The 19772-nt window shown below is 45.9% G+C and overlaps 1 protein-coding gene across 1 annotated transcript; it reads left to right on the top strand.

Moving 5' to 3' along the window:
• The first annotated feature begins 1209 nt into the window (after positions 1-1209).
• Positions 1210-14385, top strand: LOC311121373 (tripartite motif-containing protein 16-like). The gene is made up of 6 exons (XM_084195874.1): positions 1210-1825; positions 2270-2365; positions 11193-11426; positions 11519-11678; positions 11804-11863; positions 12100-14385. The coding sequence occupies exons 1-6, from the start codon at positions 1229-1231 to the stop codon at positions 12609-12611; spliced, it is 1659 nt and encodes a 552-aa protein (XP_084052000.1). The 5' UTR covers positions 1210-1228; the 3' UTR covers positions 12612-14385.
• Positions 14386-19772: the final 5387 nt, after the last annotated feature.

Here is a 19772-nt window from a genome sequence, read left to right as displayed (position 1 = left end):
GACTGTCGTTGCTCTTTGCTTATTTGAGCTCTTCTTGCCATAATATGGACTTGGTCTTTTACCAAATAGGGCTATCTTCTGTATACCACCCCTCCCTTGTCACAACACAACTGATTGGCTCAAACGCATTAAGAAGGAAAGAAATTCCACAAATTAACTTTTAAGAAGGAACACCTGTTATTTGAAATGAATTCCAGGTGACTACCTCATGAAGCTGGTTGAGAGAATGCCAAGAGTGTGCAAATCTATCATCAAGGCAAAGGGTGGCTATTTGAAGAATCTCAAATATATAAAATATATTTTGATTTGTCTAACACTTATTTGGTTACTACATGATTCGATATGTGTTATTTCATAGTTTTGATGTCTTCACTGTTATTCTACAATGTATAAAATAGTCCAAATAAAGAAAAACCCTTGAATGAGTAGGTGTTCTAAAACTGCCTTATTGCTATTAACGTACCAACGTAATTAGAGCAGTAAAATAAATGTTTTGTATACGGTCTGATATACCACGGCTGTCGGCCAATCAGCATTCAGGGCTTGAACTACCCAGTTTATAAATATATTTACACTCCAGACTCCTACATTGCTCGTCCTAATATTTATATATTTCTTAATTCCATTCCTTTACTTTTTAGATGTGTGTATTGATCGTTATTACTGCCCTGTTGGAGCCAGGAACACAAGCATTTCGCTACACCTGCAATAACATCTGCTAAATATGTGTATGCGACCAATAATTTGATTGGATTTTTGAAAGTGTTACATCATTCTCAATCCGCGTTGCGTTGTGCCTAAGAACAGCCCTTAGCTGTGGTATTGTATATTGGCCATATACCACACCTCCTCAGGCCTTATTGCTTAAGTAGAACACATTAGCGTATTATAAGGCATTATAAAGGTCATTAAAATAATTATACATATGTTCTTCATAGAAACTGTTATCCTTTATATATTCTAACAACTCACATTTTAAGATTCATTATTTCATTTGTTCCATGTTAAGGACTGTAACCTAGGAACAAAACTATTTGTCTCCCTCTTCCTGTTGCATGCAGTTCCTCTCTCTCTTCCTCCCTTCTTCTAACCCTTCCCTCCCTCCTTTTAACCCCACCCCTCTGGCAGAACCAGGAAGTCCCTCCCCTCCACAAACTCTATTCTGAGGAAACGAAACTGATCTGAGTCTCTGTGTCGTCTGTCTGTGTGAGAGTGAACAACCGTCCAAATGGCTCAGCAGGGAGTTCTGCTGGACCAGGACCAGTTCTGTTGTTCTGTCTGTCTGGATCTACTGAAGGAGCCGGTCACTACTGCCTGTGGACACAGTTACTGTAGAAGCTGTATTGAGGACTGCTGGGATCAGGATGTTCTGAAAGGTGTCTATAGCTGTCCTCAGTGCAGAGAGACCTTCACTCCAAGGCCTAATCTGAGGAAAAATAACATGTTGGCTGAGTTGGTGGAGAAACTGAAGAAGACAGGACTCCAGGCTGCTCCCCCTCCTGCTCTGTGCTATGCTGGACCTGGAGATGTGGCGTGTGATTTCTGCACTGGGACCAGAAAGCAGAAAGCCCTCATGTCCTGTTTGGTGTGTCTGGCCTCTTACTGTGAGACTCACCTCCAACCTCACTATGAATTTCCTGGTTTCAAGAAACACAAGCTGGTCAAAGCCACCGCACAACTACAGGAGAAGATCTGCTCTCATCATGACAAACTGCTGGAGGTTTTCTGTCGTACCGATCAGCAGTGTATCTGTTATCTGTGTACAATGGATGAACATAAAGGCCATGATACAGTGTCAGCTGCAGCAGAGAGGACTGAGAAACAGGTAAGACCAGAACTACTTGTTGGTGACTGTCTGATAAACAAAGAATTAAAGATACAGTAGGAACTAAGGCTGTTTGAATATGAGATCATTCAAATTATCCACGGCAGAACAGATATGAACACAAACCTTGATTATATAGATATGTTAACCCAGATTCTCCAAATGTATCACCATTTTCTAAAGTCAAACACCATTATCAAACACCATTATCATTCGTTATCAAACACCATTATCATTCGTTATCAAACACCCAATCAGCTCCCCCTGTTTTGTGCACTGTTAAAACTATAATCATTCACATAACAATATAATAATATAATTTCACACAGACTCTTCCTCAACATATTAATCTCTATCTTCTATGGGCCCTATGTCCCATTACTATACTATTGATCTACTGGACAAATAAAGCTTGATAGCTCATTGAAGAGTGATTCTCCACAGAGGCAGCTGGGGATGAGTCAGCAGAAGGTCCAGGAGAGATTCCAGGAGAGAGAGAAGGAGATGAAGGAGCTCCAACAGGCTGTGGAGTCTCTCAAGGTGAGTATTGTTGACCAGAGGAGACACACCATTTCACTTCTCACTTCCAGTCAGAGAGAGAGAGAGGCCCCTATCCAATCCCACTGTTGGGAACAGGCTGTCTGGACCCCTTTCAGAGAATAGACTGCTTAATGTAACCGGTGGGATATGAACCCAGGTCTACTGAGGAGAGAAACCAACATCTTGACTGTTTCACCAAGAGGTCATTCCCCATTAGGCTGACACTGATTTTGACGTCGCAAGAGGGGTTACCTCATCACATAACCTTGAGTAACCATGAAAGACTCAAGTCCCCTATACATTAACATGGAGCTCTCTCTCTCTCTCAATTCAATTGAATTCAAAGGGCTTTATTGGCATGGGAAACATATGTTTACATTGCCACAGCAAGTGAAATAGATAATAAACAAAAGTGAAATAAACCACCAGAAATGAACAGTAAACATTACACTCACAAAAGTTTCAAAGGAATAGAGACTTTCAAATGTTATAACTCAAGTGCAAACAGAGTGAGTCAGACCGAGTTCTGGAGGTGAAATGGAAATGAATGAGGGAGAGTTAAGTGAGGTAGAATTTGTGGTGAAGAGCTCAGAACCAGAGCCTGGTATCAATGGACATGATAAAGAAGAATTGGGTGCAGCAGGAATTACATTTTTGGAGAAAGTGGATCCATACCTTTTGGTAGATCCATTTGCGGTTTCAGGGTGGGTGGGAAAGGAGTTGGGTGCAGTTGAATCAGTGAAGGTAACCTGTAGTGGACTTGTGATATTTGTTTGTGTTTCTTCTGACCAGAGGGAGTGGGCGCTCCGTGTCACGCAACTTGGGTCAAGATCTGTTTCTTGCTTTGCTCTTAGGAACAGGGCACCATTGAAAGGAGTGATTTCTGGGGTAGCGTTAAGTGTGGAGGTGGAGAAATTGAAGATGAAGATTCCTGGTGTTTGTGATTCCCGCCGTTTGGTGGGACGCAGACCCGGTGGTGAGCGTGGTGAAACATAGGAGTCAGTCCTTTTGAGTTTTGAGTCTTTACCAGAGAAAGTCATGTTATGATATATCAGTTATCTTGATTCAAGCTTTTGTGGCAAATCCATAAATTCAGGTGCAACGTTTATGGTCATTTCGCAGCAGTTTGTGGGAGGGAAATTCCAAGATGTTTTATGTGTGCGGAAGAGAATGGGATAAAGGATTGTTCTGGTGAATAAAGTGTGTGTCAACTGTTGGGATACCCATGTTGCTGGGGATCGGAAGTGTCCGGTGCGAGAGAGGCAGGTTGAGGTGGCTGGAGTCAGAGTAGTGCAGAAGGTGTCGTATGCTGAGGCAGTGAAGGAAGTAGAGGAGGATGGGTCAAGGGTGAGAGATCCTGAGAGGATCCCTGTGAGTAGTAGATCTGTGCCAGCACAGAGGGATAGGCCAACGAGTGATATATGCTTTAGTAAAGTTAGCTTCTTAGCGTTCATAGCAATGGTTATCAACTGTACCGCACAAATGGAATGTAAATCACAGAAAATAGATGTTGTGGTGGCAGCTGCAGAGAAGTATTTGGGCATACAAGATTAGACTTCAGAAGAGTTACAGGGTGTGTTGAGTGGTGGTGTCCCGTCCTCCCAGGCCGTTGGCATGGTGCAGGAGCAGATAGGGTCAAAGTAGTGGAATGGGGTAGTGGTTTATTTAATGAGTGTAGGGTTAGTTGGAAGGTTTTTAATTAAATGTTCCTTTCCCCTTTTCCCATTTTGTATAACAAAGTATAATGGATTTATATTATAGTCCAGTTGGGGACGGTAATGCAACATATTGGATGCCAACCGCCGTTAAACTCCAAAGAAGAAGAAACGTTACATTATGGCAATGTACAGTGTTCCACTGGGTAGAGGTGAGGCCAAATGTAAGATCAGAGCCATTTTGATAGATGTGTGGTAGAAGAGATGGTACTCTGAGCACAAGGGCCGGCATTTATATGAATAGTTGAGTAGAAAATTGTACATTGATCTCGTCATTACATCTGGTTGGCAAGCATGGGAATGGTTTGTGTCTGGAGGGTACGGTCGATGAAACGGTGGAGCATGTGTTGTTATATTGTTGTAAGTATGTTGAAGAGAGGGAAAGATTGAAGTGTAGGGTCATTGAGGTTGGACGGGGTTGGGGGGGTTTGGAAGGGATTTTGGGGATGGGGGAGGGTCTATTAGAAGTTAGTAGGGCTCTTCTTTATTTTCTCAGAAGTACTGAGTTAGGTAGGAGGATTTAGAAATGTTGGAAACCGTGATTGACCACACACTCCAGCACAGTAGGTGGCGGCATGCACCTTTAACGTTGGTTTGTGGACCGCCATTATATCATAGAAGAAGAAGTTGTTGCTGTGAGAGATTTGTGGTTCGTGAGGAGGGCTACTATTCTTTTTTCTTTTGGTTCTTGCGTATTTTCTGAATGTATTTTCTGATGGTGGAGGGTTTGTTTATTGGTTTCCACTGTTTATTGTTTAGAGTTGAGGGGGGAGTAGGGGTAGTTTGTTAGGGCGGCGTGATGGCCTCAACCGAGTGGAGAAGAAACGCTGTCGCTTCGGGTCCGTTCCGGAGAAAGGTGTGGAGGAAGTTTTGCTCATGGTCAGCGAACAGGTTGGAGCGGAACATCTGGACTCTGCATCCAGAATGAACAAGGCGGTGGTTGTGTTAATGAAAAAGGTTTGTCTTGTTGTGAGGGGTGTGTTGGTGCAGATGTCGCCTCTTTCGATAAGAGTTGTGGTGGCTAATCTGCCTCCGTTTATTGCTTCCGAACAGACCCCAAGTAGTTGGTTAGTTTTGGTAAATTTGCAAGTGGTTTCCGTGTGCTCTCGGCTGGGTGCCAAGCGGAATCCGTTAAACATGTCTCTTTTCGTAGACAAGTGTTTGTTTCTTAACAAACTTCAAGGTTACACAGGGGAGGGGTGGAACACAGGGTTTGCTAGCACAGATAGTTTTGGGTGTTTCTAGTGTGGGGATCATCAGTTATAGGCTACAAGCAGCAATATGATTGATAGGTAGGACAGGTATTGAACCCAAATAATCCCTACTCAGATGCGCTAACCTCAACCCTAGTAAACATGCATTATAAAAACCTTCTATATAAAATTATCTCATATTGGGAGTAAATAGCCTCTGAATAGAAAAGAAAAAACACTGCATCTTCCAGCCCACCAATAAATGACATAATGCAACCTTGGCGGATAGCATATTTACCTCAACATGCCCCTCGCTTGCCTGAGAAGGCAGAGTGCTCGATGCTGGTTGATGAATTTGACAATTAATGTACTAGGAAAATACGTTTTTGTCGACCAGAGGTGACTGAATTAATGTTTAGGCTTATTGATAATCATTATAGTAATGAAGTATAATTTCAAAACATGAAAGTTGTCAAGTGGTGGTGGTACCAGGAGGGAGGAGAGTAGAGCAGGGTCAAGTGGTGGTGGTACCAGGAAGGAGGAGAGTAGAGCAGGGTCAAGTGGTGGTGGTACCAGGAGGGAGGAGAGTAGAGCAGGGTCAAGTGGTGGTGGTACCAGGAGGGAGGAGAGTAGAGCAGGGTCAAGTGGTGGTTTTACCAGGAGGGAGGAGAGTAGAGCAGGGTCAAGTGGTGGTGGTACCAGGAAGGAGGAGAGTAGAGCAGGGTCAAGTGGTGGTGGTACCAGGAGGGAGGAGAGTAGAGCAGGGTCAAGTGGTGGTGGTACCAGGAGGGAGGAGTGTAGAGCAGGGTCAAGTGGTGGTGGTACCAGGAGGGAGGAGTGTAGAGCAGGGTCAAGTGGTGGTGGTACCAGGAGGGAGGAGTGTAGAGCAGGGTCAAGTGGTGGTGGTACCAGGAGGGAGGAGAGTAGAGCAGGGTCAAGTGGTGGTGGTACCAGGAGGGAGGAGTGTAGAGCAGGGTCAAGTGGTGGTGGTACCAGGAGGGAGGAGAGTAGAGCAGGGTCAAGTGGTGGTGGTACCAGGAGGAGAGTAGAGCAGGGTCAAGTGGTGGTGGTGGTACCAGGAGGAGAGTAGAGCAGGGTCAAGTGGTGGTGGTCGTACCAGGAAGGAGGAGAGTAGAGCAGGGTCAAGTGGTGGTGGTACCAGGAGGGAGGAGAGTAGAGCAGGGTCAAGTGGTGGTGGTACCAGGAGGGAGGAGAGTAGAGCAGGGTCAAGTGGTGGTGGTACCAGGAGGGAGGAGAGTAGAGCAGGGTCAAGTGGTGGTGGTACCAGGAAGGAGGAGAGTAGTGCAGGGTCAAGTGGTGGTGGTACCAGGAGGGAGGAGAGTAGAGCAGGGTCAAGTGGTGGTGGTACCAGGAAGGAGGAGAGTAGAGCAGGGTCAAGTGGTGGTGGTACCAGGAAGGAGGAGAGTAGAGCAGGGTCAAGTGGTGGTGGTACCAGGAAGGAGGAGAGTAGAGCAGGGTCAAGTGGTGGTGGTACCAGGAAGGAGGAGAGTAGAGCAGGGTCAAGTGGTGGTGGTACCAGGAAGGAGGAGAGTAGAGCAGGGTCAAGTGGTGGTGGTACCAGGAAGGAGGAGAGTAGAGCAGGGTCAAGTGGTGGTGGTACCAGGAAGGAGGAGAGTAGAGCAGGGTCAAGTTGTGGTGGTACCAGGAGGGAGGAGAGTAGAGCAGGGTCAAGTGGTGGTGGTACCAGGAGGGAGGAGAGTAGAGCAGGGTCAAGTGGTGGTGGTACCAGGAAGGAGGAGAGTAGAGCAGGGTCAAGTGGTGGTGGTACCAGGAGGGAGGAGAGTAGAGCAGGGTCAAGTGGTGGTGGTACCAGGAGGGAGGAGAGTAGAGTAGAGCAGGGCCAAGTGGTGGTGGTACCAGGAGGGAGGAGAGTAGTGCATGGCCAAGTGGTGGTGGTACCAGGAAGGAGGAGAGTAGAGCAGGGTCAAGTGGTGGTGGTACCAGGAAGGAGGAGAGTAGAGCAGGGTCAAGTGGTGGTGGTACCAGGAAGGAGGAGAGTAGAGCATGTTCAAGTGGTGGTGGTACCAGGAGGGAGGAGAGTAGAGCAGGGTCAAGTGGTGGTGCGCAGGCTGTGGAGAAAGCGGTGGTGGGGAGGGTTGCAGCTGGGCTACATGAGCTGAGGCAGGTTTCTGTAGTAACAGAGACTCCGGTGGGCGAAGGCTTGGTGGGCTCATCCCAGGAAATATTGCCTGTCATTGGGGAAGAGGCACTGATCATGGGGGAAGTGCAGGGGGGCAGAGACTGGGGAGGAGGAGGACGGTACCGTGCCAATGGAGGAGGAGGAAGAGGGGGGTGGTGAGTCTGCGGGAGCGGAGGACAAGGCGTCTCGTTTTCAGACGGCTCATTGGATCCAGAGCTGACAGCCAGTCAGGCTGAGGGCCCAGTATATACGGTGAGAGAACTTTCTACCTTCCTGATGGAGACTAAAGGGGAAAATGAAGGTTCTGCTGGAGTCTTATTTGAATGATCCTGGAAGGTTTGTAAGGTCAGTACAACACGTGATGAAGAATGAGGGGTTTAGTGTCCTCTCACCCAGGAAGCGGTATAGGCTGAGAAAATGGGTCATGGGTTCTTAAGGGCATGTCTTCAGAATCTGCTTAAATGGATGGTTTTTTCTGGCATGGCGGCTTTATGGGCTTCTCTACTGGTTTCTGATTGTGGTGATTTTCGGCCAAAAACATTTAAACGTGATTTTTTTGCAAGAGACACACAGTGATGTGATTAATTAAGTGTATTGGGGGTCTGGTGGAAAGGGGGCGCAGGTGCTGAGCCATGGCACAAATCTTAGTGCAGGGGTAGCAAAAGAGGTGTGTAAGGGTAGGTTGTTAGTGGTTAGAGCCAAAATCAATGACCTTGTCTTTGCTTTCCAAAATGTGTCTGCACCTAGTACAGGGCTCAGTTCTCTGTTTCACCAGGGCCCAGGCAGGTGGGTCTCCCGAGTGGCCCAGTGGTCTAAGGCACTGCATCACAGTTCTAACTGTGCCACTAGATCCTGGTTCGAATCCAGGCTCTGTCGCAGCCGGCCGTGACCGGGAGACTCATGGGCGGCGCACAATTGGCCCAGCGTCGCCCAGGGTAGGGGAGGGAATGGCCGGCAGGGATGTAGCTCAGTTGATAGAGCATGGCGTTTGCAACGCCAGGGTTGTGGGTTCGCTTCCCACGGGGGGCCAGTATAAAAAAAAATATATATATATATATATATATATATATATGTATTCACTAACTGTAAGTCGCTCTGGATAAGAGCGTCTGCTAAATGACTAAAAAAAAAAAAAAAAAAAAGGTGTCCTATTGGAAATTCCATGTCAAGCTCTTCCAAGATGTCACTTTTTGCTCAAACTTCCAAGGCTTTTGGGAGAGGTGGGGACAGCAGAAGGGGGAGTAACTTCTGTTGTGGGGGAGATGAGGGAGCCAGATGGGTGGGTAACTTCTGTTGTGGGGAGATGAGGGAGCCTGATGGGTGAGTAACTTCTGTTGTGGGGGAGATGAGGGAGCCAGATGGGTGGGTAACTTCTGTTGTGGGGAGATGAGGGAGCCTGATGGGTGGGTAACTTCTGTTGTGGGGAGATGAGGGAGCCTGATGGGTGGGTAACTTCTGTTGTGGGGAGATGAGGGAGCCTGATGGGTGGGTAACTTCTGTTGTGGGGAGATGAGGGAGCCTGATGGGTGGGTAACTTCTGTTGTGGGGAGATGAGGGAGCCTGATGGGTGGGTAACTTCTGTTGTGGGGAGATGAGGGAGCCTGATGGGTGGGTAACTTCTGTTGTGGGGAGATGAGGCTGTGGAGTTGTACTCTGATTTATAGAGGGCAGAACTCTGTGGTCCTCTGTAGCTCAATTGGTAGAGCATGGCGCTTGTAATGCCAGGGTAGTGGGTTCGATCCCCGGGACCACCCATATGTAAAAATGTATGCACATGACTGTAAGTCGCTTTGGATAAAAGCGTCTGCTAAATGGCATATTATTATTATTATTATTATTATCCTGGGTGTTCTCAGGTTCTGCTCACAGACCTTTCCAAACTCTCTCTGTCACAGAGAATTGACATTTCCCTGGCCTTTCACAAACTCTCAGCTGCCGTCTCTCAGACGGTCTGCCTCTGATTTTTTTTTTTAAAGGTCTGGGAAGTTATTGGACGTGTGTTGCGTGAGTGCGTCGGGGTGGGGGAGCTGCTGCTAAGCTGTAGACGGGAGGCCCAAAAAAGGGGATTTGAGCAACATAAAGAACTGGAGGCCTGTGGCATTGCTCTGTTTGGACTATAAGATGGACCAAACGTACTGTGTACCAGGACACCTAATCACAGACTATCTGTTCATAATCAGGAGAAAGCCTTTGATAGGGTGGACCATGAATATCTGTTCAATGTGTTGTTTGTGTTGTGGGGAGAATTTTGTGGCCTGTGTTCAAATGCTGTACGCTGGGGCTTCATGTATGGTCAAGGTGTGGGGAGGGCTCAGTAGGCCAGTCTGGGTAGGGAGGGGCATTCACCAGGGATGCCCTCTGTCTGGGCAGCTATACACTCTTGTTATTGAGCCCTTTCTGGGCCTGCTACGCAGGAGGCTACAGGGAGTGTGGGAGCCAGGCATAGGGTTGGGGACAGGTATAGCAGTGTCAGCATACGCTGATGACGTCTGTGTTGGTTAGGGATGAGCAGAACCTACAGGCCCTGGAGAATAGTTTGAGGGTGTACGAGGGGGCGTCTTCTGCTTAGGTAAACTGGGGCAAGAGTGAGGCTCTGTTATGTGGGGCATGGAGGGACAGGGCACCTCCGCAGCTTCCAGGGGGGTTGCAGTGGGGCTGTGAGTGGCTCAAGATGCTTGGGGTGTATCTGGGCACGGAGGGTTGGGATAGGAAGAACTGGGAAGGAGTGTCACAAGCGGTGGTGTCGAGGCTGACGAAGTGGAGGTGGCTCATCTCCCAAGTGGCATACAGAGGGACGGTGCTGATCATCAACAACTTGGTGGCATCCTCTCTATGGCTTAAATTGGCCATTCTCAACGCCCCCGGTGGTCTGCTTGTGGACCTGCAGCGCAAGTTAGTGAATATTTTCTGTTCAGGGCGGCAGCGTTCTGACTCAACAGCACAGAGGATACTGTACCGTACGGAGGTGGGCTGGAGGGAACCAGCATGTGCTCTGTTGAGGAGGGCTGGTGGTTTGGGGCTGGATCAGCAGATCTTCATCATGCGGCCGGAGAGACTCAATACAGCAGGGGTCTCTGATTTCTATGCTGCAGTACTGAGGGCTGGAGCAGCCTGAGGAGGGGCCACCACCGTTTCCACCACTGCAAGGGACAGCAGAGACTGGGGACTGGCAGGAGAGTCCGGAGGACTTACTGACTTTTAACACTCTGAGCTTAGTGGGAGTGAAGGGGCATCAGTGGCAGGGGGTTGTGGGGGCTGAGAGCATGGCAGGGTATAGGTGGAGGGTGCTCTATAAGCTCCCAGTGCTGGAAAGGTCAGGGGTCGTCCAGTGGAGGGTATTACATGGAGCCCTGGACACCAATAGCTGGTTGGCTCGGGTTGACCTGGGAGTTGGGGAGGGGTGTCCGTTTTCTGCAATGACAGACTGTTCATCATGTTTTTTCTGTGTTGCCAGGGTAATGCCATTACTGTTGACGCCTTAGGGTTGAGTTTGAGTTGTACAAAATGATCAACAGTGTGGAGATGTTTCAGGAGGTATGGGGGCTCAGGGGGGCTGTCTGTACGGCTGGAGAGGAGGGGTTGGATGGACGGTTGGAATGTGGTGCTGGATGGTGTATTGTTCTGTGGTGTTGGGTACTGGATAATGTGATTGTGTGGAGGTTGTGGTGGCACGCAATGTGCTTTTAGGAGGGGGGGTGTTAGTGTAATGAGGATGGCTCATTAAAGTAAGACAAGTCTCTCTCTCTCTCTCTTAACAGCGCTCTGCACAGGCAGCAGTGGAGGACAGTGATAAGATCTTTACCGAGCTGATCCGCTCCATTGAGAGAAGGCGCTCTGAGGTGAAGGAGCTGATCAGAGCCCAAGAGAAGGCTCAAGTGAGTCAAGCTGAAGGACTCCTGGAGCAACTGGAGCAGGAGATAGCTGAGCTGAGGAAGAGAAGCACTGAGCTGGAGCAGCTCTCACACACAGAGGATCACATCCATTTCCTCCAGGTAACTCAACTGCCTTGATACATGTGATATGAAATTAACTTAATGTGAAACTCTCAATCATTTGGTTCTGTTCTCTCTCTCTCTCCCCCCAGAGTTATCAGTCTCTCTCCGGTACCAGTGTATCTTCAGACTTACCCAGCATCGTTGTCCGTCCTCTTCAGTACTTTGGAGATGTGAGTAAGACTGTGTCTGAACTGAGAGAGAAACTAGAAGACGTCCTTAAAGGAGAATGGACCAAGATCTCCACTACAGGTGGGTTGAAAATAATAAGAACATCAACTTTAGACCATTGAAAGTTCCCTACTAGTCATATACATGTGGAATATGGTATGATGATAACATTCCCTCTCTCTGTGAATGTGTTTGTGTGTCTGTAGTGAATATAGTGGATGTTGTACTGCCTCCAGAGCCCAAGACCAGAGAACAGTTCTTACAATGTGAGTCTCTTTATTCTGAAGTAACTAACAGTCTCTTTTTACTGACACTCCTAACAATCCCTCTAGAAATATATAGCAATAGTAGATCTAATCAAAGACTGTGTATCTACCTGACTCCTCATATTTCTCTGATTTGATCTCTGCTGTGCTCTAATCAAAGACAGGGTAGATACAGTATCTGACTTCACTTATTGTTCTAACTCCCCTCATTGGTCTCTGCTCTGCTCTTCTCCCAGATTCCTGTCAGCTCACACTGGACCCAAACACAGCATACACACACCTCTCTCTGTCTAAAGGGAACAGAAAGGTGACCTATACAGACCAAGAACAACCATATCCTGTTCATCCAGACAGATTCACCAACTACTGTCAGGTTCTGTGTAGAGAGGGTCTGTCTGGACGCTGTTACTGGGAGGTGGAGTGGAGTGGGTGGTATGTTTATACAGCAGTCTCATATAAAGACATCAGCAGAACAGGGAAAGGTAGTGGATTTGGATACAATAACAAGTCCTGGAGTTTAGAGTGCTCTAGATGTGATTATTGTTTCAGACACAATAATGTTGAGACTGAAGTATCAGGCCCTCAGTCCTCCAGAGTAGGAGTGGACCTGGATCACAAGGCAGGTACTCTGTCCTTCTACAGTGTCTCTGACACAATGACCCTCCTCCACAGAGTCCAGACCACATTCACTCAGCCCCTCTATCCTGGGTTTAATATCTCTGGTACTGCTGAGCTGGTTAAACTGTAGTAGGGTCCACATAGATACTAGTCATGCTGGTGTAGTCTATAGCTGAGCTGGTTAAACTGTAGTAGGGTCCACATAGATACTAGTCATGCTGGTGTAGTCTATAGCTGAGCTGGTTAAACTGTAGTAGGGTCCACATAGATACTAGTCATGCTGGTGTAGTCTATAGCTGAGCTGGTTAAACTGTAGTAGGGTCCACATAGATACTAGTCATGCTGGTGTAGTCTATAGCTGAGCTGGTTAAACTGTAGTAGGGTCCACATAGATACTAGTCATGCTGGTGTAGTCTATAGCTGAGCTGGTTAAACTGTAGTAGGGTCCACATAGATACTAGTCATGCTGGTGTAGTCTGTAGCTGAGCTGGTTAAACTGTAGTAGGGTCCACATAGATACTAGTCATGCTGGTGTAGTCTATAGCTGAGCTGGTTAAACTGTAGTAGGGTCCACATAGATACTAGTCATGCTGGTGTAGTCTATAGCTGAGCTGGTTAAACTGTAGTAGGGTCCACATATATACTAGTCATGCTGGTGGTGATGGTCCCCAGATGTGATGATTCATTCTGCTCTGTTTTTATGAACAATGATTTGATTGATTTGATCTTCAGAAGATGTTATGAATTACAATTCAATGCATTCATATTTTTTTAAGTGCAATGTTTTAATCTTATATATTCACATTAATCATGATGTATGCTGTTAATGTATGTTGGTTGTCATTCAGAACCATGGAAATGTTTTCTCAATTGGTTCTCTGTCTCAATGTCATTTTCCTCAGTATCATGGAACAGGTAGTGTTACTTACTTGCTAATTGAACTATATGGGCCGGTTTCCCGGACACAGATGAAGCCTAGTCCTAGACTAAAAAGCATGTTCAATGGAGATGTCCGGGAAACCGGCCCTAAATTTGGCATATTTTATTCTCCCATACTGCTCAGTCAAGCAACATTAAACCTGTCCAGCAGGTGGTGGTATTAACCAAACAATAAAAACATCAGATATCTTGACTTACCACTCAGTATATCAGTAATGTTCAGAATTGTACTTTAATATCATTGGAGATTGATGGTCTTTTTAATCCACTACCCGGAGTCAGGAACAGATGAAGTTAGGTCTGCTACTGTTCAGTTATTAAATATGATTCATGGTGATGGGAAATAAAAAATCCATCTAGTAGTAGTTTTCCTTTGCTATTTATTCCAAGGTGTGTCTTTAACTTGTAAATGGATTGTGTTGAAGCTGGCATGTGGTGTGGATGATAGAATAGAGTGAATAGAGGAGAGAAGAGAGGAGGAGAGGAGAACATCATATAGAAGACAGATAAGATAGAGAGACAATTCATACCCAGGGGAGTTACTGACTCTGGCCCAAATGACACCCTGTTCCCTAGCTAGTGCACTAGGCTACTTCTGACCAGATCTAAAGTAGTGCACTACATAGGGAATAGGATGGAGATTGGAGATTTGCTCACTGTCATTAGAATGAAGATTTCCATACAGGAGTTACTGTCTCTGTCCCAAATCTCTCCCTGTTCCCTACGTAGTGCACTAGGCTTCTTCTGACCAGAACTAAAGTAGTCTTCTAGATTTTACATGTTTTCTCCCTGTCGTTAGAAAATGACAATATGGTAATGACTTTAGTGGTTTCCTCCCCCTTTGTTTTTATTGGTTGTGTGTTATGTGTGTTGTTGTGTTAGGTTTTCCCCCTGTGTTCCTAATGGAAAATCCATTAACAATGAATCACAAACAAATTATATTCCAGTTGTGTTTAGACAACTTCATGGCTGACATCCCTCCGTTCTGTTAAGACCCATTGAACTGGGTCACATTCTAAATGGTCACTTGTATTGATAGTCCATACTGGGCCTAACTGGGGTTAACCATACTGGAGGGTTTCTTTCTGCACACATATTCCCTCATCTCCAGAACTTTACCTGATGTCCTGTCTCTCTCTCTCTCTCTCTCTCTCTCTCTCTCTCTCTGCCTCTCTTTTTCTGCCTCTCCTCTCTCTCTCTCTCTCTCTCTCTGCCTCTCTCTCTCTCTCTCTCTCTCTCTCTGCCTCTCTCTCTCTCTCTCTCTCTCTCTCTCTCTCTCTCTCTCTCTCTCTCTGCCTCTCTCTCTCTCTCTCTCTCTCTCTCTCTCTCTCTCTCTCTCTCTCTCTCTGTCTCTGTCTCTGTCTCTGTCTCTGTCTCTGTCTCTCTCTCTCTCTCTGTCTCTCTCGCTCTCTCTCTCTCTCTCTCTCTCTCTCTCTCTCTCTCTCTCTCTCTCTCTCGCTCTCTCTCGCTCTCTCTCGCTCTCTCTCTCTCTCTCTCTCTCTCTCTCTCTCTCTCTCTCTCTCTCTCTCTCTCTCTCTCTCTCTCTCTCTCTCTCTCTCTCTCTCTCTCTCTCTCTCTCTCTCTCTCTCCCCCATCAAACCGTATAGAAAGCAGCCAACCTCAATATGGTTCCATTCCTGTAGTTATCAGGACACATGAGGTGTGGAACTATTATCTCCTTTCTAAGTGTGAACTTGTCCTCTTCCCTTCATGGATTTAAAAGGAAATGACTGGTATATGTAAACTCCCTCTACCCCATGCCAACATCAATCCAATGCTGTACAATTAATTCCATAGCTTAACATGGGAAATGCTCACTGCCTCCCATAAGAGTCATTGAAGCGTTGGATGAGATAGGACCCTGCCTTCACCAGGGGATATTTGTTGGACCCGTCACAACAGGTGAGGAGGGCCTCATCCTCCAGCTGCCCAAAGAAAGCCAGGGACTGCCTTGTGCTCCAGTCTCCAGCAGGGGGCAGCAAAACCCTATAGACCTGAAAGGGAAAGTGAGGAGTAAAAACCTAAGGTGAATTTACATTGATGTTTCCATAGAGACCTGAGTCTTATTCACTAGGCACCAAACTGAAGAAAATTAAATAAAACAGGGAGGGACTAACTGAAAATAAACGTTTGTTTACGTTTTCTGTTGCAAAATGTTTTGCTACAGTGTTCCCTAATGAATACGACCCTGGATTCAAATACTATTTGAAATATTACAAAGACTTTGAGCATTTCCTTTAATCTTCCAGGTGGGCGGGGTTAGCTTATACTTTTAGGACTTTTCTATTTGTTCCGTTGGAACAGGAAAACTCAATCAAAATTATTTTAAATAGTATTTGAACACAGGTCTGTTTCCACGTGCAATAAGCCTGTAACATCTTGTATGATCTTATGAGTTAACAATGTGTCAAATGGAAGGACAAGTCTCACCACTGAGAGGAAAACATCACTGGTCCACCTCTGGATCAGGTCAGCTATGTTGATCAGTACTGTCCCAGGGATGCTGGGAGCAGAGATGAACTCCCCTGACCTGATACCCACCTATGGAGTTGTCATTTTAATATCAGTTTAACCCCATCACTGCTATAACACACACAAGCCATGTTAATAGAATGAAATGGATCCAGGTTCCATTTATTCTACAATAGATTTACTGCCTGTGGAACACTTCTCAAAAGTGGTCTTAAATCAAGGTGACTGCAGGTCTCAATTCCAAACGAATGGGGGAAGAATTAATGAAATGGCCACCCGGACTATTTACATTGACCCCCCCCCCCCACCCCCTTTTTGATTTTACACTGCTGCTACTTGCTGTTTATCTATGCATAGTCACTTTACAAATGACCTCAACTAACCTGTGCCCCCACACATTGACTGGCAGAGCTACTCCACCTCTAGAATGACCCCCTGTATATAGCCTCATTATTGTTATGTCATTTTATTGTGTTACTTTTTGATTTGATTTGATTTTTAAATTTAGTTTAATTTCTGAACTGTATTTCTTGAACAGCATTGTTGGTTAAGGGTTTGTAAGTAAGCATTTCACGGTAAGGTCTACACCTGTTGTATTCGGCGCATGTGACAAATGTAATTACATTTTATTTTATTTTATTTGAAAATGGCACCATCTAGAAAGATGGCATTTTGAGGTATGGAGAAACAAGATTCACACAACAGAGCTGACCACAACTGGACTGGACTGGCTGGGATATTTTCTTTACACATTGTCCTTTCAAGGATGGTTCCAGAACTTGGCTTGACTCAGCTCTGTAGTGTTAGCCAGCCCAGTTTGGCCCTGCTTGACTCAGCTCTGTAGTGTTAGCCAGCCCAGTTTGGCCCTGCTTGACTCAGCTCTGTAGTGTTAGCCAGCCCAGTTTGGCCCTGCTTGACTCAGCTCTGTAGTGTTAGCCAGCCCAGTTTGGCCCTGCTTGACTCAGATCTGTAGTGTTAGCCAGCCCAGTTTGACCCTGCTTGGCTTGACTCAGCTCTGTAGTGTTAGCCAGCCCAGTTTGGCCCTGCTTGACTCAGCTCTGTAGCGTTAGCCAGCCCAGTTTGGCCCTGCTTGGCTTGACTCAGCTCTGTAGTGTTAGCCAGCCCAGTTTGGCCCTGCTTGGCTCAGCTCTGTAGTGTTAGCCAGCCCAGTTTGGCCCTGCTTGACTCAGCTCTGTAGTGTTAGCCAGCCCAGTTTGGCCCTGCTTGACTCAGCTCTGTAGTGTTAGCCAGCCCAGTTTGGCCCTGCTTGACTCAGCTCTGTAGTGTTAGCCAGCCCAGTTTGGCCCTGCTTGACTCAGCTCTGTAGTGTTAGCCAGCCCAGTTTGGCCCTGCTTGACTCAGCTCTGTAGTGTTAGCCAGCCCAGTTTGGCCCTGTTTGACTCAGCTCTGTAGTGTTAGCCAGCCCAGTTTGGCCCTGCTTGACTCAGCTCTGTAGTGTTAGCCAGCCCAGTTTGGCCCTGCTTGACTCAGCTCTGTAGTGTTAGCCAGCCCAGTTTGGCCCTGCTTGACTCAGCTCTGTAGTGTTAGCCAGCCCAGTTTGGCCCTGCTTGACTCAGCTCTGTAGTGTTAGCCAGCCCAGTTTGGCCCTGCTTGACTCAGTTCTATAGTGACAAACCGTCATCAGTGTGTTGGAGGGGATCAGTCTGATCAAGGAGAGGCACAGAATCACTGATCTGGACCACTTAGTGAGTCAATATTTGAGATGCAAGTGGATTTTCTAGATTAGTGAGTCTGTGCAGTTCACCGCAATGGATTTGATCTAAAACATGCACAATGTCATGAAGACCACTGCTACTCCATAGAATGAAACCATCCCCTATGAGGACTAATGACCAACTCTGAAACTCACCACACTATGCTGGACTGACAGCATCATCATCACACTAGCATTAATGTTCACACTCTGGGGCTCATTTGTCCACATTTAAACTGGTCTAGGTCTCCTTACAGGTAAGACACATTTAAACTGTTATTCTGGTCCAAGATGAATGCTGATATAGAGCAGACAGTCAGAGCCTGTATACAGTACCAGTCAAAAGTTTGGATACCTTCACTACTGGTCAAACGTTTTAGAACACCTACTCATTCAAGGGTTTTCCTTTATTTGACTATTTTCTACATTGTAGAATAATAGTGAAGACATCTAAACTATGAAATAACACATGGAATCATGTAGTAAAAGTGTTCAATCAAATCAAAATATATTTTAGATTTTAGATTCTTCAAAGTAGCCACCCTTTGCCTTGACAGCTTTGCACACTCTTGGCATTCTCTCAAACCGCTTCATGAGGAATGTTTTTCCAACAGTCTTGAAGGAGTTCCCACATATGCTGAGCACTTGTTGGCTGCTTTTCCTTCACTCTGCGGTCCAACTCATCACAAACCATCTCAATTGGGTTGAGGTCGGGTGATTGTGGAGGACAGGTCATCTGATGCAGCACTCCATCACTCTCCTTCTTGGTCAAATAGCCCTTACACAGCCTGGAGGTGTGTTGGGTCATTGTCCTGTTGAAAAACAAATGATAGTCCCACTAAGACCAAACCAGATGGGATGGCGTATCGCTGCAGAATGCTGTGGTAGCCATGCTGGTTAAGTGTGCCTTGAATTCTAAAGAAATCCCAGACAGTGTCATAAGTAAAGTACCCCCACACCATCACACCATCTACTCCATGCTTTACGGTGGGAACCACACATGTGGATATCATCCGTTCACCTACTCTGTGTCTCACAAAGACACTGCGGTTGGAACCCAAAATATCAAATTTGGACTCATCAGACCAAAGGACAGATTTCCACCGGTCTAATGTCCATTGCTTATGTTTCTTGGCCCAAGCAAGTCTCTTCTTCTTATTGGTGTCCTTTAGTGGTGATTTCTTTGCAGCAATTTAACCATGAAGGCCTGATTCTCCTCTGAACAGTTGATGTTGGGATGTGTCTGTTACTTGAACTCTGTGAAGCATTTATTTGGGCTGCAATCTGAGGTGCAGTTAACTCTAATGAACTTATCCTCTGCAGCAGAGGTAACTCTGGGTCTTCCTTTCCTATGGCGGTCCTCATGAGAGCCAGTTTCATCATAGCGCTTGATGGTTTTTGCGACTGCACTTGAAGAAACTTTCAAAGTTCTTGAAATGTTCCGTATTGACTGACCATGTTTTAAAGTAATGATGGACTGTCGTTGCTCTTTGCTTATTTGAGCTCTTCTTGCCATAATATGGACTTGGTCTTTTACCAAATAGGGCTATCTTCTGTATACCACCCCTCCCTTGTCACAACACAACTGATTGGCTCAAACGCATTAAGAAGGAAAGAAATTCCACAAATTAACTTTTAAGAAGGAACACCTGTTATTTGAAATGAATTCCAGGTGACTACCTCATGAAGCTGGTTGAGAGAATGCCAAGAGTGTGCAAATCTATCATCAAGGCAAAGGGTGGCTATTTGAAGAATCTCAAATATATAAAATATATTTTGATTTGTCTAACACTTATTTGGTTACTACATGATTCAATATGTGTTATTTCATAGTTTTGATGTCTTCACTGTTATTCTACAATGTATAAAATAGTCCAAATAAAGAAAAACCCTTGAATGAGTAGGTGTTCTAAAACTGCCTTATTGCTATTAACGTACCAACGTAATTAGAGCAGTAAAATAAATGTTTTGTATACGGTCTGATATACCACGGCTGTCGGCCAATCAGCATTCAGGGCTTGAACTACCCAGTTTATAAATATATTTACACTCCAGACTCCTACATTGCTCGTCCTAATATTTATATATTTCTTAATTCCATTCCTTTACTTTTTAGATGTGTGTATTGATCGTTATTACTGCCCTGTTGGAGCCAGGAACACAAGC

Source organism: Coregonus lavaretus, assembly GCF_964263955.1.
Source record: "Coregonus lavaretus genome assembly, contig: HAP1_SCAFFOLD_933, whole genome shotgun sequence".
Lineage (NCBI taxonomy): Eukaryota > Metazoa > Chordata > Actinopteri > Salmoniformes > Salmonidae > Coregonus > Coregonus lavaretus.
The sequence above is the reverse complement of the archived record's forward strand: the minus strand, read 5'-3'. Positions and strand labels throughout refer to the sequence as shown.